The 23,314-nt window shown below is 39.3% G+C and overlaps 1 protein-coding gene across 3 annotated transcripts in view; it reads right to left on the bottom strand.

The window, feature by feature from the left end:
* Positions 1-1,171: 1,171 nt before the first annotated feature.
* apc (APC regulator of WNT signaling pathway) overlaps positions 1,172-23,314 on the bottom strand; it is a 39,962-nt gene continuing 17,819 nt past the window's right edge. For 2 of the 3 annotated variants that reach the window (XM_018736837.2, XM_018736838.2), the window contains exons 3-16: positions 17,841-17,925; positions 16,933-17,134; positions 15,858-15,966; positions 15,061-15,174; positions 14,404-14,487; positions 13,349-13,453; positions 12,354-12,476; positions 11,550-11,928; positions 11,308-11,403; positions 9,635-9,774; positions 9,459-9,536; positions 9,233-9,349; positions 8,891-9,105; positions 1,172-8,623 (exon numbers count right to left, since the gene is read on the bottom strand). In XM_018736837.2, coding sequence (XP_018592353.2) covers positions 2,233-8,623; positions 8,891-9,105; positions 9,233-9,349; positions 9,459-9,536; positions 9,635-9,774; positions 11,308-11,403; positions 11,550-11,928; positions 12,354-12,476; positions 13,349-13,453; positions 14,404-14,487; positions 15,061-15,174; positions 15,858-15,966; positions 16,933-17,134; positions 17,841-17,925 — 8,238 coding nt within the window. In that variant the 3' untranslated portion in view covers positions 1,172-2,232. The remainder of the gene's footprint in view (positions 8,624-8,890; positions 9,106-9,232; positions 9,350-9,458; positions 9,537-9,634; positions 9,775-11,307; positions 11,404-11,549; positions 11,929-12,353; positions 12,477-13,348; positions 13,454-14,403; positions 14,488-15,060; positions 15,175-15,857; positions 15,967-16,932; positions 17,135-17,840; positions 17,926-23,314) is intronic. The other variant, XM_018736839.2, reaches the window with a different exon arrangement.

Below are 23,314 nucleotides of genomic sequence, written 5' to 3'. Positions count from 1 at the left end.
AATACAGGCAGCTGTTCTTAGTTACATGTTAATTCTAAGTGGATAGCAAGGAAATTTGTCTTGCAACCTAAAGCCATACAGTTTTAGGAATCTGTGTATTAATGTTGCAGTAAGCAACAAAAACTTTGCACTTCAACACATTTTCACCTTAATGCCTCAAAGTTTGCCAAGTTCCAGTGATTCACTGTGAAGAAAGTTGTTTCCTTAAAAACAACATATAGCAAGGAGGCTAGAGTTCTGACAGTGTTCAGAACAGTCAACAAACTGTTCACTCGATCAAATAGATAAAGCATAACAAGACAAAGCAGTACTACGACTGCAAAAATATTAAACTGCAGTAAATTAGAATGTGGCCCAATTGTTGTCTACTAAAATTTTCTCTGTCATAATTATGTTGACATTTCATACGATACATCTTTATTCATAATCAGTCATTCAAAAGTTGTCTAAAAGAAAAAAGAATGAATCTTTATTAATCCCAGAGGGAAATACTGTAACCATCATAAAAGAAACACTTCATTAGATTTTACTAGCAGGTCAAATGTTGGACCATAGTCATTTCAGCCTTATGTTGAGTGAAAGAGTAAAATATGTGATTTGAGGAAAAACAACACGTGCAGATTAGTGTCGTTAGCTGGTTTCATTGAGATGTTGCTACAATTTATTATTGCTCTGTTCAACAACTGTTAGATTTTACAGTTAACCATAACTTCACAAAGGAATGAAGGACATTTATCTTTTCATAATGCTGGCATTCTTTTATGCCACTTCATAAAAGAATCAGCACGTGCAAAGCAGGTAGTATAATGGTAAAAGACATGGGGTAGTAGCTTGAAGGCTGCTGGTTTTTCCATACACCGTGCTACTGATGCACTTAGCCACGGTCAAAAATATCCACTGAAAAAACTGATCAAATACTCTGCCAGCCAGAGCATGTTTGCAGTAATGATCATACAGTCTGTCAAAATATATTTCAGAAGAATTACATAACTCACGTAGCTGTCTCAATACTTACCATTAAACAATCAATCTAGTAAAATTCCAGTTGAATGCAAAACCCAAATGGACAAACCCTAATCATAACAAAATGATGGGCAGTGCTGAATCATGTGTTTCAATATCACGAAGAACATAATGCTCAATGGATGCTTTATTCTGTTTATGAGGGCGGTTGTCAAGCTCTCAGATTTTCATGTACTTTCATTGTGTGCAAGGTCCAATTCTGCTAATTAAACATAACCAGAATGGCACCAAAAAAAAAATCTGTGTTTATTATGTTGCTTTACAGTTTGCACCATCTTTTTCTTAAATAACCAACCATCCACCATTGTTTGAAAAAAACATTTCCATCAGTGACTTAAAACTTTTGGCATAACAATATGCATCTCATCAAGTAATGTGCTGCAATGATAGTCATTTAATTGATTAAAAAAGTAAAAAATTAGATCAACACCAAAACCAAATGTAATCATTTGTTCTTGAGACGTTCATTTAGTCTGGAGACTAAAACCCATTAAGAACAAATTTCTCACTTTGACAGAATACAATTTAACCGCATAGCACATGGTCTACTTTCAGATAAAATCTTCACCAGATGTAAAATAATTTTAAAGATTACAATTCCATACTTCCAGAAAACACACAAAGTGTAAAAGGATTACACAAATGCTACCTATGCACATCATTTGACAACAGAAATTGTTAATTCCAAAAACAAACCATCAGATGAATGCATGCAGGAGCAGAAAGGGAAGTTGTAAAAACTATTTGCAACAATAACTGGTTCCATGTCATTTATAAATAATCAGTTTAGTCATTAAAGCAAAAACATTAGATTTTCAGTCCATTTAATGTATACCACACCCCAACTATATTTTTAACTGATTATTTATAAAGCAAGAAAAGATCATAATGGACTTAAATTAAATTCATAATCAAAATCTGTACTGTACAAATTAAAATACTGTTACAATACTCAAACTGCCCCAATAAATGTGCCAGCCACATTTCTACTAGCCAACACTGTGCCTTAAATAAGCATTCAATGACAGTAGCCCTCAAAAATAAAACTATATACATGCTTCTTGTTTTCTCAATTATTGTTGAAGTATTTCTAGGAGCATAAATGATCATCAATATGCATATCCTAGGTTTTTTTCCTTTGAAACAGGTCTAAAAGTATGGCCAAAATTGTCCAAAATGGTTCCAGGATTATGCATGATCATGAAAGAGTCAAACAGATGTCACTATATATGATCCACTAGGCTCAGCATTTTCACCTTTGGAGTCCTTTTTCTTTGTGCTGCTGGTCACTGGAGTTGGGATCTGGGAAGGTCGATGGGAAGTACTATCAGCACTGCTCTTTCTAGGGCTAGGGTTATAATTGAATGGTGTCACTCGTGCTGCCACAGCACCACTTGGGGAACTATGCTTGCTCGAGTTGGAAGAGCTGAAAGGAGTACGTTCCGCAACTGGGACTTCATGTGTCTCTGATGTGGTGTTTGGGTTGTTAAAAGTTGTTTTAAAATCCGTAACCTTCTTCTCAAGACTAGGTGTAGGGACAGGTGAATTTTCTTTGACTGAGAATTGTTTACTCTGCATCTCATTTTCATCAAAATTTGTAGCAGGTACATTGTCAGACATACTGCTAATAACTGGCGGTATATTTCCAGTTGGAGATTTCCCAGAACGAGGATTGTTGATAGGGCAATCCTCGATTCTCACCCACACATCTTCCATTTTTGACCCTCCAGTGATCATCTGATGTCCCACTGAAAGACAATCCTCATCCTTGGATATATCCTGGGGCTCATTATCCATTAAACAAGGAATTTCGCTTTCCTTAAATTTCCTCCATGTTCCCCTTAAAGCTGGACCCCCATCACTTTGCACTGGCTTTTGAGGAGGACTCAAAGTCTGCCTTTCATCTTCACTCCTTGTTTTTTCACTTGACTCTGAAGAAGCAGAGAGGATAGAAGATGAGCTTCCTGTTCGTTTCCAGGTACTCACCCTTGGGAGGGAGGAGGAATGTTTGCTATGTTCTCGTTTCCATGTCCCAGACTTGTTAACGGGAAGCCTTGAAGGGCTTTCAGAATGGGAACGTGCAATGTCGTGTCTTCTAAGAGATTTTCCATCACCATTATCAGACAAATTTCCTTGAGGAGATTTTCTCCAGCAGCTGCCTTGATAGGGCAAAGCCAAGGACATATCTGGCAAAGATGGGCTTGAGACTGGTGTTTGAGACTGGGATCGGTTAGGAGATGGAGACAAAGATTCAAATGATGCAGATTCTTCCAGCTTTCGTTTTAGTGTTGGACTGGGGGCTTCTTTAATAAAAGTTGACTGTCGAACTAGGACAGGTTTTTCAGATCGATCAGACTCACTTCCACTGGACTTTGTAGATGACATCCTTGACAAATCTGCCTTTTTTGAAGGTCCTGTTGCTCCAGATTGATTCAAACCTTTAGAAGCAGATTCACTTCTTGGAATTCCACTAGTACTTCTTGGAAAACCAGTTTGTTTTGCTGGAGGCTGCTGACCCAAGTGTCTACCAGGAGAAGGATACGACATTCTAGCAGATCCTGAAGATTTGGTTGAAGCTGTGCTAGGAGACACAGTGCGGGGTAACTGTGATAGCTTTGTGGATGGACTAATACCATTTCTCCCAGGGGAAACAGACGTGCGACCTGGTGACTGGACAGGTCTAGATAATGGTTGCTGAGAAGGCCTAGAAGGAGTGGAGTCTCTTGAGCCAGACTGAGAAGAGGCTTTACTAGATCCACTTTGAGAACTGGGTTGCCTAGGGGCCAGGCTACAGTCTAATTTTGTGGGTGGTTTTACACCACGAGAGTTGCCACTGGTCTGAACCTGTGAAGATGCTTTTGAGGCAGTTGCCTTAGATGGTGTCTTTTTAGTAACTGGACTGGTACTGGGTGAGCTGCTTCTCACCCCTGGAATATGAATCATTGTCCTTCCACGGGAGATCATGGGACCCGGAGCTTGCTTTTGCTGAGCAGATGCACAGTCAAGACTTGTACGTGCTTTGCCTGTTATGAGGCTTTTGTAAACTTTCTTACCCCCTTTAAGGCCTTTGGCTTCTTCTTCTTTCTTTTTAGATTCTAGAGTACTCTTCTCTCCTGGTTTCAGTATTCTAGGGCCTTTGTTTGAAGTTTTCTCTTTCATTTCCTCTTGATCTGCAGTAATATGGAATGGAGATCCAATTGATATACCAGATTTAAGAGAGAGGATTGAATCTGAGTCAGAAGAGCCTTGTCGAGAAAGACTAGCAGCTGCCTGGTGTAAACTACTAACTATGGAATTTGCACCCTCTTGAATAGCTTTCCAGTCAAAAGATTCTGAATCTGGTGAAAGAGCCTGCTCTGAAACAGGACTATGTGTGTCTGGGATGTCAAGTGTTAGATCTGGCTCTTCTGCTAAAATTCCACAAATGCTTTTATCACCACTCTCCCGAGAATCATCCATTTTAGTTCTAAGGGGTTGTTTTTTCTTTTTTGGCATGGCAGAACTTATACATTCTTGCAAAAGATCATCTTCAGAATCAATGCTAAGAGAGCTAAGTGAACTGTTTCTTGAAAAACACACAGGGGTATCTTCAACATGAAAGGCCTTTGGAGCATAACCAGAAGCTTGAGGCCTTGAGGTTTCTTCCTGAGTTATGTTTTCTTTCTGATGGGAGTTTCTGTTGTTATTTTCTTGATCAATGTCACTCAGTGAACTAAGTGAGGAATTTCTCGAAAAACATACTGGTGTATCTTCGATTGAAAAGTTCTGCTTCTCATCTGAGATTGGTCCTGCAATTTCTTTGGATGTTTGTGTAAAATTTCCCTGTTTTTGCAGAGGTTTTGAAGGAGCCACCTGTAATGTGTGTTTCCTGCTTTCAGTTTGTTGGTTAACAGTTTCCTCGCTGGTATTCTTTGAAGAATCTTTGTTTTGCACCTTTTCTTTTCTAAGTTCAGCTTTTTCTTTTGAGAAATCAGCATCATCATCTTCAAAATCTAATGAACTCAAAGAATCATTGCGTGAGAAGCAATAGGGAGTTCCCTCAATTGGTGTATAATGATGTGGTGAATCAAAAGTAAAGCCTGTACGTGTTCTCTCATCAATGTTTGAATGTTTTTCTGTTAGCTCTCCTGAAGCAGCCTTTAAGTCTTGTTTTTTTGTTTCATTTTTATCTGGACATGTGGTCCCTGGATTAAAACTGCAGGCAGGCTCTGGCCGTTTTAACATTCTTGATCTATATTCATTGCTTTGGGGTATTGGTTTCACAGGAGATGTGGGTTTCTTCTTTTCCATTTCTTGTTGGACTAAAGTAGCAGGAGAGGCTGACAGATGCTGCCCTTGATCAATTTTACTTAATCTAAAAGGCTTATGAGTTTTACCTTTCGGCATTGCAGAACTGATACACTCAGCCAGGATATCATCCCCTTCATTGTTCTCATCTACAACTGACTTTGAGGTAGAAGGACTTTGACCAGGGCTCTTGACTTCTGTGGTTTTCCCCTTTAGAACAACTTCTCTCTGAGTACAGGAAGGTTCCACAGTATGAACAGAGTTTTCATTACTTGCCAGCTCATTTGGTGGAGAATCAATAGTAAGATCACTCAGAGACGTAGCAGTCGAAAAATTAATGGGAGTTCCTTCAACACAGTATATCTTAGGCATATCTTCTCCATGCGTAAAGCTCACGTGTTTCTGCTGCTGCCCTCGATTCTGTGATGGAAGTAATTTATATACAGGAAGCTGGCTTGGTTTACGAGCAACAGGTGGGGGTATTCTTGATGCAGGTGTGAGCGATTGCTTTTTCGGTTTTCGCGATGATTTAGTTGGCATAGCAGAGTTTATGCAAGCTTCTAATATTTCAATATCATCATCATCAGAGTCATCAAGTATGTCCTTTTCTGGTTGGCAAGGTATTTTAGCCTTATCTGGGCTTCTTGCCTCCACAGATTCATCTTTTTCAGGGTCACCTTCATTTCCATGGTCGTCTTCATGAACTGGAGGCATAATCTGAAGTTCAACATCCTTCTGAATATAAGGCTCATCAAGGCTTAGAGCACTTAGACTGGATGCACAGGAGAATCCATCTGGAGTACTTTCTGTGGCAAAATGCAACAATGTGTCATTGTCCTGGAGTACCTGAACTTTCTGAACAGCAGAACTCACAGCCGCATGTCTTGGAGTCAAATCTCTCTTGTCATTTTGAGGAGTTACTTTTATCTTGTGTTTCATCTGAGCTGGATGAGGATGTGTAAGTGGGGGAGTTTTGCTTCGACTTGGAGGCATTGTTTGCCCAGGACTATCAGGAAGATCGCTTGGGCTAATGATTCCACTAACCATCTCACTACACGGTTCACTCTGTACCGAGCTAGCTATAGACTGACTTTCAAAGCTATCAAGGGAGCTTACTGAAGTACACCTGCTAAACATAAGTGGTGTCTCTTGTACATAATGTTCTGGAGGACTTTTAGGTGTTTGAGCACCACTCTTAGAAGGAGATTTAGCTCCTGATGAAAACTCAACAGCTTTATGTCTTGATCCTTCTGATATGGACACAGAGGAACTTTGATTTCTCTGAGGTTTCATTCGGATGTACTGCACAGTGGACTGGCTTTCAGCATTATGCTGATCTGTAACTAAAATGCCAGAAGATTCTTTCTCAGAAACAGGTACATTTGAATAGTTAGCGCCAGCATTCACGGATCGTTTACGGACTTCTGTTTCATCTTCCTCAGATGACAAAGAAGATAGAGAACTGCCACGTGAAAAACAGATCGGTGTGTCCTCAACACAGTATGTCTGTAGAGTTTCTTGATTAATAGATGGAGTTTTACAAGTTGAAGTCTTTTGGATAACCCGTGTTGGCCCAGATCGTGTTTGAGGTGGATGAAGCTGTTTTTGTCTGCTTGAATTCTTTAATGATGTTACAGATGTTGTCATATTGCCCTGAGTTAGATTGTCTTTTTCTAATCTCTGAGCAGAAGAGGATTTTGAATGGCTAAACATTACTTTTTGGGAGGAGTTTTCCGAATATTTTAAGCTGTAGTCAATAGGTTGTTCCACATGATGCTCATCATTATACTTTATGCTGTAGTTCGTTGGCTGATCCTCCTCTTGTTGTTCTTCTGCTGAAAATCGCTCATTAAAATTGGTTGATTTGTCATCACTATAATCTTTAACAGTGCACATATTCTGGCTGATCATCTTATTTATTCCCAGACAGGAACTACTTTGCTCAGAGTTGGAGGTCCTAGATCGAAATGCACCAGAGCACTCTGGTGACACAAACCTTGACTGAAATGATTTCTGTGTTTCGTCAGTATCACTAGCTGCCTCTGTGTAAATAGGATAACCCTGATTTTGAGACTGCCCAGATTTCTGATCTGTCCGCTTTACATCATCCCCAAGATGCTTAACTCTAACCCACCTGTCATTTTGGCTTGGGCTTTGCTGGCCAGAGTTCAACTGTTCATCTGAATACTTCAGACTATAATTAATTGGAGTATCCAGATCACCATCGGCATCCTCCATATGATTAGCACTATGAATTTTATGGGCTAGGTCAGCAGGATATTTCTTGTAGATGCAACATTTCCCTTCATCTTCAGAGTAAGAGTCAATGGAAGGTTTCATTTGACCTCTTTTACCATAGCCATCACTACTACTCACACTGTTAAGACTGTCATTAGATGCTCTATATTCAATTTTTTGCATTTGGCAAGTTCTGTTACTGTGCTCTGGCTTGTTAAAGTTGTAGGGGTTTAAATGAGCATGAATGGCAGGTGTATGCCTAACAGTATTAATTTCCTCTTGCACAGATCGTGTGTCCATTGTATTCCCGGCACTTCTGTCATCTTGACTAATGCACATGCTCTCTACCTCCTCCATAACCTTGGCAATCTGTGCAGTGGTTGATGATGCTTGCATAGCAGTTCTTTTTGAAGTGTCATCTGAAGGGTGGAATCCACTTGATACGCCAGCTCTTCGTTCTCTGTCAAGGCTTCTATCCTTGTCAGCCTTTGAACTTTCTGAACTGCCTCTGCCTTCTCTAGATGATGAATTAGGTACAACTTGAGTGTTTGCATAAGGTGTGTGAGAGGGCATGTTAGGATTAAAAGTCTCTGACCTGCAAACACTGTCATCATTGTGATGTCCAGAGTCTAGAACAAACTCACCATATGCATTTTGTTTGTGTCTTTGTTTGTTCCTGTGAGAAGCTTTAGGACTTAAGTTGTCAATGTTATCAAAAGTCTCCGAAAGGTGTTGCGCATCTAGCTCTTCAAATAAAGCTTTTTGTTTTCTGGCATGGAGTGAGGGTAAGCTAGATCCTGGAGACATAATGTTGGCGTCCTTGTACTTGGCAGGTCTGTTGGCCATTAGATTCCTTAAAGCTGCAGCACTTCCCATGGCAATCATCTTGTGCTTTGAGTGTATGAGGTTTTTCAACATGCTGACAGCTCCCATGTCCCATAAGGCTTCTTGGTCCTTTGCATTTCGAGCAGATAGGTTCCAAAGTGTTCCACATGCATTGCTGACTATTGTCAAGCTGTGTGACTTCAGATGCTGAAGCAGAGTCTGGAGGCAATTGTTTTCTCTCAGAATTTGCCTGATCATGAAGAGGGGGGGGAAAAAAAAAAAAAAAAAAATTTCAGGACATTTTAATAGCAATAACAACAGGCAAACTGACAAAATTAAAAAGTGCTATCAATTAAAATTTTATAAAAGGGCTGGAGAGGTGGCTAAACTGTCACCTCAATGCAAAATGCAAATTCCACTCTGGAAAGTACAGAATCATACCAAAAGTGCTTTGAAAGACTACCTTAGGTATAGAAAAGTTAAATATTTACACAATTAGACATTAAGAAGCACATACCTATGATCTTCATTTGTAGCGATGAGACTTGACACATTTCTCAGGATACCTCCTCCACTTTCAATAATTGCCAAGGTGTTGGTTTGGCTTCGGTATGTTAGCGTGCTAACCAAAAAAGCCAATGCACCATTGACAGAACAAATATCTGCTTTGTTTTCAGTGCAATGTGCCGACAAGTTCCACAGGGCACTTAGAACACTTTTTAGTGTTGATTCCTAAAGACAGAAGGAAATTGCAAAAACAAAGTTAGAAAAACTATTGAAACTAGTTGATTTAAAACTTTAATCTCATTACCACTTAAGAAATATATTTGGAAAAATATTTCTAAGCCAAAAAAAATACCTTCTTGACATCCAAGGCACATTCCATTAAACATTTCACACTTCCAACCTCACGAAGAGTCTTCTTACTGTTTACGTCAGCACGCCATGACAAATTCCTTAGAACACTAGCTATAACCTATAAAAATAGCATTGCATAATAAATTAAACTTGTTTATTATTACATAGCTATTATTAAAGACCATATTCTAATCAAGTGCAGCTAAAAGAAAGTATGGCTACTTTACCTGCTGTAAATCTTCACTATCTGATTTCAGCTGCGCTACCATCGCCCTCATGCAGCCTTTCATAGAACATAGAGTTGCCTGTGTATTAAAAAGAAAGAGGTGAAGAGAAAATTGTTAATTGGAAAGTACACCCTGTCAAAACCGGTAGTGGGTTAAACCTGTTTGAAATAACCCACCTTATTGGCCACATCTCCAAAGGTTAGGTTTGTTAGGGCCATTCCAGCATATCTTCTAAGTGTCACGCTGCAGTGGTCATTGGTTAGCCCATATATCTCACAGTCCACCTGCAGCAACTCACTTATTGCTTGCAACCCCCCTTGAAAAGAAAAGCACCGAGCAAAAATTACATGCTTCTGAAGTTCTCAATTTGTCATGCACAGTGCTATTTGCTATTATCTAAAGGGATTTTCACACTGGAAATTTCAGCCCGGTCTGGGATGCTGCAGAGTGATAGGTGAGTCACAGTTGCCTCAAAGCAAACTATTCCCAGCAGTCCTCTGTATTCACACTAGCACTGGGTTCTGTGATTGGGTAGAATCTTTTCATACAGTACTAGTTCAGTTCATATTATATGATATCATTTGCACATCAAGTTGCTACTGTCAGTAACATCTGAAATAGCATTTTCAGCATACAGACACTATGACAGAATAATCTTAACCATTTTAAAAATACACAGGTTTTTAGTGTTACAAATGTGAGTTACAAATTTACAAAGATGTTTTTTGATTATTTTAAAGAACATTTTAGTCAATTATCACTTTTCTAAAATTTCTGTTTTAAGGCGAAAGAGACCATTATATGTCTGGACATAGCCATTACTTGCCAGCAAACTGTATCAAAACACTATAAGAGTGTGGGGTTGACTTCACTCAGCTCATTTCCACTGTGTTGACATCTTGTGCCTGGTATCTATGAATGTCCGAGACCAATAACATGACGACAAACACAGTTGTTTATAATGTTCAACAATTTGCAGTGAACAGAAGTTCATGAAGATATCTTATTCTGCAATTGACTTGTTATAATTAGTTTTAAGTTTAATGTAGTTCAAAGTCAATAAAAATGTTGAAATCTAATATTTTTCAAAAACCTAGGCATTAAGTAAACCAGGGGATGTCCATTATTAAACTCTTCAGTGTGTAGATGAAGTTTAAAGTGGCCAGTAGCTGAAGAAAACTGCAATATTTATGGGGTGAATCAGTCAACACCTGGGACTGACTGGACAGATTTTTTAACGGATTATAGATTTATTCTTTTAGTGAACCTAACTACCAAATAAATCCTTGGACAACTTTGTTGCTAAGTTTTTAATTGATAGCAATTTTAAAAGACAAAATCAAATCAAGTCAGTCGCGAATGCGTTCATCGGTTGAGCTGTGGTAATAAGCTTTCATTGAACTGCAGTAACGAGCTGACAATTACAAACGTGACAAATTTTCAGCCTGATTATTAGGAGGAAAGTATACGAGGGGTAGTTTTAAACACTTGAAAACTGCAGTGAATCCACAGTGATGTTCAAACAAACATATGTTGGACTATGTTTATGTTATCATAACTACTCTCAGAATACTCTGGGTGAGAATTCTTGAGGTGAAATTAACCATTTTAAACTTCAGTTTTCACCCCCTGGCAGCAAAGAAAAAAAAAAAAAAAAAAAACCTTTTAAATACAGTGCCAAGCAGGGCTGAGTCATCCCCGGAATAAAATTCCAATTTGAAAACAGGAAAGAAGAGTGAATTTTAAAAAAGCTGATTTAACATTCAAAATTTAATATCCTGTAGTCTTTTTTTAAAATCTATACATTTTCCTTGTGTCCTTTTGCAGCTTATTTAATGCAAACAAGTACCTAGCTCATTCATTGCATGCCGATGCTCTTCATCAAAGGATAACTTCATGAGGACACATACTGCAGGGCAAATCTGATGCTCCACTGGTGAGGGCACTGGAGGGAACAGGAGGGAACAGGAAAAGCAAGAAACCTATTCAATTATTTCTAAATCTTCAGAGCAAACACCAAACTCATTTCAAAGTAGTAACGCTGACGCTAACGAAGAAATTCCACTGCGACAGAAAACATGCAGCACCCACTGGGGTTTTTGTCCTGGTCCACACCACGCTCGTGGGTCTCCTGCCACTCCCAGCAGGTCTCACAGTAGGCCCGGATCTGTTCCAGCAGGTGCAGCACACGAATCTCTCGCCTGCCTCGCTTATCATCAGGCTGTGAGTGGATGATATTGTGTAGGGCAGCGCTGGCCCGGGCCCGGGCCTCTTTACTGCCACGCGAGTTGCCCAGCAGCACTGAGTCCTTGTCGTTGCCATGAAGCAGCTGGATGAGCAGTGGCAGACAGCCCGACTGGCGCATGGCAATGCAGCTGTCCTGGGAGCTGGACATGGCCAATAATGTACGTGACATGTCGTCCTTGTCATGGGTACCCAACATGGACAGGAGCGAGTACACCATTTCCACCTAGGGATAAGCCCAGGACAGGTTAGCATGTCCTGCTTTTATATATGCAAGTGACCAGTTTATATAGCTGGTGACAGGCAGAAGGTAAAGAAAACACAAAAAAGTATGAGAATCAAATTAAATTATAGATATCCTCAACTATACAAGTAACAGAGCAGGAACTAGCATTATACAATGGTGTACGGCAAATAAAGATATCATATATACATTGTGTGTGTTAAATTATGTATTGTGGTTGTCCCATGATGAGTCTGAAATGTTGCATGTACTTTTCAGTAATAATTACAATGGCTAAATTTTAAACCAAACTGCTGCAGTTCAAATATACAGCACTGTACCACAAGCGTGCAACTTTCTGAATCACGAAATAAAGACAAGCACAGAACTGTTACATGTACAGTATTAGAAAAATGCAAAGCAGCAACCTGAGGCCTGTAATCTTCGGTTACCTTGGTACCAAGGTGACTTGTCAGTCTGCGTGGGACAGAGTAACTACCACCACAGCTTAAATCACTTGTTGCTTCATGGTCCATTCGAGTACCTGACCCCTGAGAAGACAACATCAGTTTCAAATATTGAAATTAGGCTGAAAACACTTCTTGATTTTCCCTATTGTGAAACAAAAAACAGAACAAAAAGCCTGTTTGCCAAGCAGAACCAATTTACCAAAAATAGATACAAGTCCACTCGTGTTAGTCCACCACTCGCTATTCCATCAAAATAGCACAGAACAAATTAATCTCCATTGTAAAAATTTTCAATCCACCAGTTCACAAACGACTATCCGCCAAAGAAGTGTGAATACAACCCCTTGTATTTAGTACTTGTTAATTCCCTTACTGAAATGCGCTAGACGTCAATTAAATGTCGATGCAATTCTAGGTTGCATTTACAAATGAGGCTGCATCATAAATGATGACAACAGCCTGACCATTGCACCTGACAATGTAAAACAGTATCATACTGTGTTCCATAAGTTAATGATCAAATAATGGATAAAAACTAAAAAATAACAACCAATCAATATCGTATCATGTGTGCAGTTGTTTCTTCATCATGAAACTACATACACTTGGTTCCTCAACGCAGTACATACAAAAGCATTTTAATACATGGTTATACTTATTGTGAATTTCAGATTAACTACAGCATGCTGGATTGAATTTATAAGTTATACTAATACACAAAAACAAATCTTAGCCAAGATTTTTTTATTACCAGGATACATTCTGAAATATTTCTCGTAGTTATAAGAATCAAGTCAATCTGAGGGGGAGGAGCTGAAATACACTAGTATTGGCAGAATCAGGTCAGGTTTGCAGGTGATAAGCACTGGATCATGAAGCACAGCACCCTCAAGCCCCACTCTTCTGCTGCATAGTTACAGAACCACACCGACCAATGGCTCCCATTTTCCTACCTGGCTGCACAATGGGGGAGCCGTAGCAGAGTCACCAGATGCCTGCTCTCCATCAACATCTCTCTCACAATCAGGCAAAGTTGGCTGTTTGCTGGGCAAAGGTACCTACAGGAGAGTAAAGTGAGACAAGGAAGGCCTCTGAGGCTCGGTATTTGCAGAGCAGAGTCAAAATACAGGAAGAGTAACATCATCAGGAGCTGCTGCTGACCTAAGTAAATGACACTTCAGCCCTGCAGAAGGGAAAAGAAATGCAATGTGCCCCATGAGATCTATTCTCCTACAAATGGCCTTCCCTTTCTGCCTTTCTTTCTTTCATTTACATCTTTACATTTATCCATTCAGTAAATGCTTTTCTCTAAAGTGGCGTACATCTCAGAGAGAAAAAAAAAAAAAAATACAATGAGTGCATTACATCAACAGAAGGCGAGAATTGGATGCAGACAATGAAAATGCCTGACACTTTCCTGAAAAGGACTGTTTTAACTATAAGTGCTGCTGACAAAGAACTGACTCACGTGGCTTTAAAAATAGGAAATAACACTAAAATGCCACGAAAAAAGAATGATCAATTTATACAATATGGTGAGAAACTGACTAATTTCCTATATCAAGTCTAATATGATCAAATACAGTACCCTTTTTAAAATGGGGTGGTTTTCTAGAGCTTTTGCTATGAATTGAAAAAGGCTCAAATTTAATCCATTTCAGGGAGTACAACAGTTAAAATGTGTTTTTTGCAGTTACTTGTTTGATGAACACCAGTACATATGGTGAAGGAAACTAATTAAACTTAAGAATCACACATTCTCTCTTTCTCCTGTATAAATGTAAATGTGTTAAAGCACATGAACATGGTTATATATAAACTAAGAGCTTGGGGTATCATTTCAAATCAGGGTTCAATAACTTTCAAATTGGGACAGTGCTCTTCCCAACAGCTCCTTAGTAGCCGAATCTTATCTTCAGAGTCAACCATCGTAATATAGGTAACATTTGTAACAACAACTCTGCTGTACTGTTTACTCCAACTATGGTAAATTTAGACTGATGCATACCTCTGAATCTGCTGGCTGAGACTGTAAATGTTGGCGGATGCGAAGCATGTCTTTTTCTATCTTCTGGATGCGTGATACTCTCACCTGAAATGTCCATTATGCATAAGATTAGCATAGATACAGAACAAAAAACTTTCTGAATAGAAAGGACTTCAGTCTTTTTTTTTTTTACTCTGTGTAATAGCTTGATGTTCAAATTTTTTAAAACTGTTACATTCTTTCGGGGCAGACATGTTGATGCAAAACTTTATTCCAGATTTCCATTTAAAGCCTCTTCATAATATTTCGAATGCTCCATTTACTCTTGACAGCCAAAATGAGTTCATACATCAGTGTTTGTCTGCACATGATGAAGGATGATAGTCATTCACAGAATCCGAGGGATGGTACGACAGACATTATATTTAAGAGCATGAACCGAGCTATGGACTGAAAACCAGGATGGTAATAATTGAGAAAGCTGCTCAGTGTCCAAACTGGCAATGACACAAACTGACACAAACTAGATAAATACCTTTATTTTCAACTGGTTTTTGTTAATCTTTTGCTACACCAGAACACCCTTAAAAAGAATAAACTGAAATAAAGTAATGTCAATACAACTCCACTAAGATGCTTCTAAAACAGCAGCTAAAGAAATACACTGTAATTCCATACCTGGGCCCTCTTCTCCATGTCCTGGCACGTTCCCAGTTGTTTCTCCATGGCAGCTCGGATCTGACGGGCCTCATACTCCAGCTGTCTGCGAGTCATGTCCGTCTGCAGCGAGAACTGAAAACCAGTAGTTTTATTGTTTAAAATATTGGGGCCTAAAATATACTTTTCAACATTGCACAAATTTATATTTTCTGCATCATACTGTGCAATATCCTGCAAAAGACCAGGCAGTGATATTCTTTGGACTGTACATTATCAGGATGAGACATATGTTTTAAACCATTTTTTTTTTCTTTAAATGTAACATTTTTGTCACAAGTCCAGCTTCTTTACTGACAGAGGGTTAAGAAGGTACCAAGCCAACCCGGTTGTTATACTATAGCTTTGTCACTCAATTACAGAACACATTTGTACAATCTAATATTTGCAGAAGCAATTCATGTTAAGCTCCCAGGAAAAACATTCAAATGACAGTCGGGACCAGGACACTTCTTGTCAAAAATCTAAACTTACCAAGGATCCTTACATGTTGATGCAAGATTATGGGAACCTGAATAGGTCTGCATTCTTCTCATTCGCTTTTGTCGCACTAGCCCAGTCGACATTAAATTTTAGATCATTTGTTAGAGGAAGTGTATTACCACTATATCCTCTTTCACTATATGTAGCATTTTTTCAGTTTGCATTAGTGTTCCACAGTAGAAACTATCATACATATAGGAGCCCAGTGACACAAAAAATAAATAAATGGGAGGCAGCTTCACTGGCCTGCTGCACCTTTGACACAAAACACTCACACTTTCCATTAAGGGAAGGCTATCGATCCTTTTAGTGAGGTTCTGTAGCTGGGTGTAGTACCAATCTTTCTCTTTTTCCTCTTTCTCAAGTTCTGCCATCAGCAGAGACCTAGCAGAAAAAAACAGCCCAAATTAGAAACTGAAACAAAACTGCACAAGAAAGCTGCATTTAGTTTATGTCTTTCTTTAACAACGACATTCATGCAAAGGCTCACCTCCACCCCTGCAGTCCACACTGAACATAACAAATACCTAAGTTCAGCTGTTTGGCAGGTTTTACAGTTTGGCTGCATTTGCTTGAAGTTCACAGAGAAATGTCATGCATGCCTTTTCAAAGGTACAGGCCCAGAAGTAATGCAGTTTGTGCACAGATGACTGATCTCCTACTACAAAGTATGAGCATTTATGTAATGAAATAAGAAGGTCATAAATTCAGCTTTGCATAACTATCAGACAAAAAAAATTCAAACAGTGAAGAGAATTTCATGAGATTGATATCAGAAGATAACAGCACAGTTCTGGTTCCATCCATGCAATGATTGCCCAAATATAACCTTTTTTTCTAAACTTGTTTCGAAACTGGGGGGCGCATTGGCGCAGTGGGTTGGACCGGGTCTTGCTCTCTGGTGGGTCTGGGGTTCAAGTCCTGCTTGGGGTGCCTGGCGACGGACTGGCGTCCCGTCCTGGGTGTGTCCCCTCCCCCTCCAGCCTTACGCCCTGAGTTGCCGGGTTAGGCTCTGGCTCCCCGCGACCCCATATGGGACAAGCGGTTCAGAAAGTGTGTGTGTGTGTGTCTAAACTTTTCTAGCACTGCACCATTGTCAGTAAAAAAAAAAAAAAGAAAAAAAAGCCAATTTGCTGCACATGGTTTTGAATGAAGAATGGATTGATAATTCTAAAGCCAAACTGAGAAATGCATGCATAATGAACATAAAGTCAAAAAAAATTATGAAAAGGGGCGCTGGTAACATGAACTACCTTTTGTTGTCTTGAAATATGTATTACATTCCTGTATTGGTTCACATGCAATGGGGAAAAGTATCAAACACAAAATCATACCATTGGACTTGCTCACCTCTCTTTCTCTAGTTCCTCCAGACAACTGGCACTATCGAGGGTCCCGTGCATTACGCCCCGCCTCGGAAAGGAACCAACAGGGACAGGGCTGCTGTCTCCAGACTGCCCAGACACAGAGGTGTCACAGCTGTCATACAAGCGTACAGAAGCCTTGGACCTCAGCTTCACACCTGAGAAGTTGCTTGGGTCCAGGCTGATTTCTGGATAAAGACACATACAAACTGTAAGAAGGTTGACTCTGAAGTTTCAGAAGGTCATCCATACATAACACAGAACAAAAAACTAATGTATGAAGTTCAGTTCAATGCATTGTGTGCTATGTGGGTGGCATGGTGGAACAGCGAGTAGTGCTGCTGTTTCACAGCGCCTGGACGGTGTGAGAGGACGTGGGTTCGATCCCCACTCAGTCTGTGTGGAGTTTGCATGTTCTCCCCATGTCTGCTGAGTTTCCTCCTGGTGCTCTGGTTTCCTCCCACAGTCCAAAGACATGCTGTTCAGGTTCACCCATAGTGTGTGAATGACAGAGAGAGTGTGTTTCACTGATGTATGGATGACTGACCCATTGTAAATAATGTATCTAGCAGTGTAAGTTACCTTGGTGAATAAGGTGTGTGGGCTGATAACACTACATAGAGTTTGTTGGAAGTTGCTTTGGAGAAAAGTGTCTGCTAAATAAATAAATGTATTATAAATCAAGATAAGATTAACTCAAAATATATAGTTTTGTATAAAACCAAACTTAAGATCTGGGAAAAAAAACAAATGTAACATGACAATGCATCAAAAAATGTCAATCTTTTACAAAAGTATGGGAACCAACCAAATCTCAACAGCCTTTCCATTTTGAAGGAGATTTCAGACATGATATCTGATAGATCACGTCAATCAAAAGAGCTGGTAGCCCACCTTTCAGTCTTTCCAGAAGATCAATCTGTCCTGAGGACTCGATGGACTCTTCATCAATACTTCCCTGCAGCTGCTTCAGCACCTCCTAAAGCAGAAGCACAATCAGTTATTCCAGCACATGGTGAGCCAAGTTGTGTTTGGACAGCTCTTTCATGTGCAAATATTCATGCAAGCCCTTTTACAGCAAGAGGCCAGAACATCTTTAGTTTTTCCTTCCGTGACACACCCTTGTTCAGAGGGACCTCTGACGATGTCTGCATTCCTGCCATTGCTCTTATCTAATACGGACATGTTTAATGGGTGCAAATTGTCTCTTCGTGTAGTTCTCAGAAAAACATGTTTTGTATAAGGACAAAACATTTTTAAAAGGACATTACACTAAATGCAAAAACAAATTAAGCTTAATGAAACTAGTACCAATGAATCAAAAAGAATAGAGGTTTATTAATAGTAGGAGTGACTTTAAAAGAAGCATAATGTAAACAAGTGTCTCTTACACCTTAGCCACAGTAACACTGAAAGCTGAGACAGATTGCAGTCTTGAAATTGTGATCTGAATGTGCAGAAAAACTGCTACAAGTGTGTGGTTTCTAATGTCTGAAAAAAAGGAAGTTTTGTTTTTTCACAGTAGCAGTAGGAAAACTGTGAAACTCATGTTTAACCAGAATGAACTAGCATACTGCCTTTCTCATGTTGACACATATCAGATGTACTGGGGGTCATTTTAATTAAGAGTTGTTAGGGGCTAATATTTTTACCAAGGCTATTTATGCCTTCCAGCTTCAGTGGATGTTTATGACAAATGATTTGTAGGTGGGTTCAGATTGTCAGCAGAAGCAGAAACTGCTAACGTAAAAAGAGAATGAGAAATAAAGCAAGTAGAAAAAGTCATAATATCTAGATGACAACACAGAAGCCAGTCAGAGCTCCAATACTAAACAAAAGTAAGCAGTGATCAAAAGTGACTTGTGTAAGAGTACTAAAACATTGCAAATTTAAAATAAGTTTAGTCCGCTTACATTTACATATATTCATTTAGCAGACGCTTTTCTCCAAAGCGACGTACATCTCAGAGAAAATACAATTTGTGCATTACATTAGGAGAAAGACATAGTTGCAGACATGTGACTCTTAAGTTTGTTTCTTTTACTATATGCACCAATGTTCATCGCACGAGTAATTTAAATTTAAAAAAAAAAAAAAAAAAAAAAACTAGCACTTCAAAAAAAATTTGTTGATTTCCTCTATGCAGTTTAGCACTTTACCCAAAGTCTCTTACACTGTTACGCTCTCATCATTTCACTATCCTCAAATCCAGTTCAGCCACTGTGATCAGATCCAAACCAATTATACGTATATTCCACTTATGACAACTTTTTTGGTAAATATTTTTAAAATGTACTGTCATCTTTGTTCCTTCCTCCTGTGCCAAAAGCTGAAGGGTGGCCGAGGAGATGCCATGAAGTGACTCAGTCCTAATTCTTGACTCAATTTTCTGTACCCAGTCCTCTCTCTACTGATGGTATATTGACTAATTAAACACCAGTTTGATGACAGTGCTGCTTGTTTCCTCCTGTAATTTCCCCCATGCATCTCAGGATTACAGAGCTCTCCTCCTGAACACTAATAATGCTGTGACATGACAGAGCTCTCAGAATCATTATCAGCATCTTGCTCAATTTGCTCCGAATTTTTTTCTTCCAAGTCCAGTGTGTAGCTAAATATAGGCAGATGTAATTTCCCACTTGAGTTTTCCACCACCATGCAAAAATGCCCCAGATTTCAAATTGATGAGTGGCCTCCTAAAATCAACAATCTCCCATATCTTGCCCTACATCTTTGACTCATATATACCTTTCCCTTCCTGCGGCTGCTCATGATTCAGATGTTTTGTCCTTACTCCAGGAATCTATTTATATTTATTCATTTAGCTGATACTTTTCTCTAAAGCAAATTACAATGTTAAGTCGCTTTGCAATTATTTACCCATTTCCACAGCTGGATAATTCTACTGGAGCAATTTAGGGTAAGTACCTTGCTCAAGGGTACTATAGCCAGAGGTGAGATTCAAACCTGCAACTTTTGAGTCCAAAGGCAGCAGCTCTAATCACTACGCTACTAGCTGTCCCATGGCTGTTTTTGTCCACCACCTGAATCCTTCTCTGCTTACATTCCAACTCCACCTCAGACTGTTTTGCAAGTGAAATCATTCTGGGAAATACATTAATTTGTTCCTTAAATTTCAAAGGATTCAGAATTGCTTTACCCCAGGAAAACTTCCCCAAATCCATCAATGAGGAGAGACTAATGATGTACAAATATTTACCAGCAGTTTCTTGTGGCACATTTTCATTCTATTAGAGAGGACATGGGTTCGATCTCTCAGTCTGTGTGGAGTTTGAATGTTTTCCCTGTGTCTGTGTGGGTTTCCTCCCACAGTCCAAAGACATGCTGTTCAGGTCCACCCATAATGTGCAAGTGACAGAGAGAGTATTTTCCACTGATGTATGGATTAGTGACCCATTGTAAGTAGTGTATCTAGCAGTGTAAGTCACCTTGGTGAATAAGGTGTGTCGGCTGACAGAGTTCATCGGAAGTCACTTTGGAGAAAAGTATCTGCTAAATAAATAAATGTAATAGTAGTAAAATGTGTTGTCCTAACATATAAACACTGACACTGCTTTATAATGCTGTCACTCAGAAAACAATATTACTGTGAATACACTTTCCTCCCTCAGTCTTTTAAAAGAGGGATTTAAGAATCCTTTAGCAGTTTTTATAAAATGTGATCAAGATGGGGGAGTAGCCAGTACTGTAGACCCTGGAATCAAAGGTCCTTTTAACCCAGAAAGGACCTGGGTCAAACCCCCACTTCTGCTATAGTACCCTTGATTAAGGTGCCCACCTTCAGTTATTAAATTGTAGAATTATCACAAGTGCCTTATCATGTAAATCTAGCATTTTCTGTTTATTTGAATACCATAAACTGACCCTTGTCTTAAACATTCAGCAGGGGAAAACTGAAAGTTGTCTTAAATATATATATGAATGTCAGATATTTAAGACAAACCTGCTTACAAAGTTAAAGGGCACTACAGCTGTTCCCCAATTTACAAACTTAATTAGGAACCAGAGCAGAAATGGTAGTACAGGACTGAGTGACTGTACTTCAATAATCTGCATATCTGTTTCTTGGGGAAATATGTGCTCATTAACCCAGAGTTGTACATTTCTTAGGAGAAAACAGTTTGCTAAATGTATACATGTGAAGGTAAATGTCAGCTGACCTCCCTTTTTCAGTTCTACACGAGAGACAGATTCCATTATTACTGGCGTTGATACAAAGCCTAGAGGGAGGTGATGGGAATTATTCAGACATGAAAACAGAAATTCTGTGGACTGTGTCTCTCCCATTAAGCAAATTCCAGACAGCATCTCCCCTTGGTGAACCAGGATGCTTTGTGCAAAAGCCTTGGTATTTTGAGCTCCAAAGAAAAATTTGACAGTGTAAATAAGAAAGCCTAATAAAGGAGCCTGGCCAGAGCTCAAACAGGGTGTTGATGCTCACCCGTGACTCCTCGATACCTTCTTTTACCCCATGTCACATGAAATTAACTAATAATGACAAAAAGCATAATTACAAGAAATTTTAAAACAGCGTTGAACATTATTTAACTTAAAGCACAGACAACCTGTACATAGAGGTTAGGGTGACTGAGAGGCAGCAAAGTGACAACTCAAAACTGGTATACGTAGAAGGCATGCGATTGTCTACAGCTTCTTCACCTTCCGTTTCCTTCTTTTCCACCTTCCCTATTCTTTTGAAAAACTTAACACTTATTTGCAACTGCCCTCTGTTGGCGCAGTTGCAAATACTAAGTTGATGATGCTTTGGCATGCCATTTGAATTGGTATGTCAGACATCTTTTTTTGACAAAAAAAATAATTTAAACATTTCTCAAAAAAGTCTATTGGCAAAAAAAAAAAAAAAAAAAAAAAAATCACAAGTCGGTGAACAGCTACATAAATTTTAACCAATGACCCTTGACAGTTTCACCACTTAAATTTTTACGTTAAGATCTTCCCCTGTTGAACATTGTGTACCTGAACTCAAACTGCAAGACCCACTGTAAGGCACTCTGACCATCTCTGATCTACAGCAGCCCAATTCTTGTACAGGATTAAACCTGTTTAATCCTAGACAAGGACGAGCCCTAATGCTGCACCAACAACACTTCAATACACCTAGAGATGGATCAAAGGTAAAAGATTTTCAACGCCTGTTTGCCCACATGATGTATAAAGGAGATCAAACTGAAATCCCGGGGGGAGCAGTATGAAAGCAAAGACCCATCTTTGCATCTTCAAACACACCTGGTTATAGCATCCTTGGTGCCACATTTGATCTAGATCTAACATTTTTCCTTCCACCCAGAAGAGATTAATGTAAAATTGGGTTTTACATCAACCATGAAATCACTGTTTTTTTCTTGTATTTTTAGAAATGTAATTAGTAAGACTCAAGGTATTTCCCCCCAGATTGTACTGTAAAACCTAAATGGTGTTAAAACAACCTTTTTGGCTTTATTCAAATCATTGTGATAATCACAAATAACTAAACTGCTAAAGACAGGCATTTTGACCATATACATCTTCCAGCTGGAGCTGCAGTCGATGCATTTGTGTCTACATATGAGTGAATTGAGTGTGTAAGTGATTGCCCTGTGATGGACTGGCATCCCACAAAGAGTGTACCCAGGCTTCCAGGATTGGTCCTGGACTACAGCAACTTTGCACAATATAACTTTGCACTGGATGTTGTCTTCCAGTTAACCTGTACAAAAAAAAATACACTTTCAGAGAAACGTGTCCTATGTTCATTCACAATTGACTAACTTGTATTTGTTACTACACAATTTGAGTTCTGATTACTAAAATGAAATACCTCTGATAGGAGCAGGTCATGTTCGGCAAAAGGACTACTATCACCAGGCAGCTGTCAGAAGTAATTCAAAGAATTACTGCAAGCAAGGATACATATTTTATGCAACAAGGGGCATGTCTAAAAAGCAGGTAAGCTAGCAGAAGGTTAGCCAGTGCTTCAGGAAGCACCAGTCATCCTACTTGGCACTGCCTAATGTGACTGAACAACAATGGTTCTACAGCTGCTTCCATTAGCTGACAAATGATCCTGCTCTGGACTGCTCCCTTGGGTGCAAAGGTTCGGCAACATTCAAGTTGACCAGTCCCACTGGTCCTTTTGCCTTTCTGCCACAGCCATCCAGATCTGAGTGTAAGGGCAATGTTACAGAGAAGAGCACACAACTGCAATATGATATTCATTGTTTTTATTATGATGGTTGAGCCATTGCACCATTTTCATTATTATGCAGGATCACTTGGGCCATGTTCCTTTGATTCATTTCAGCACACGATGTACCATCAGATTTTAAAAAAGGCTTCACTGTCTTATA

The sequence above is a fragment of the Scleropages formosus genome, chromosome 6 (assembly GCF_900964775.1).
Source record: "Scleropages formosus chromosome 6, fSclFor1.1, whole genome shotgun sequence".
Lineage (NCBI taxonomy): Eukaryota > Metazoa > Chordata > Actinopteri > Osteoglossiformes > Osteoglossidae > Scleropages > Scleropages formosus.
Note: the sequence above shows the minus strand (reverse complement) of the source record. Positions and strands in the feature narration are given on the sequence as shown.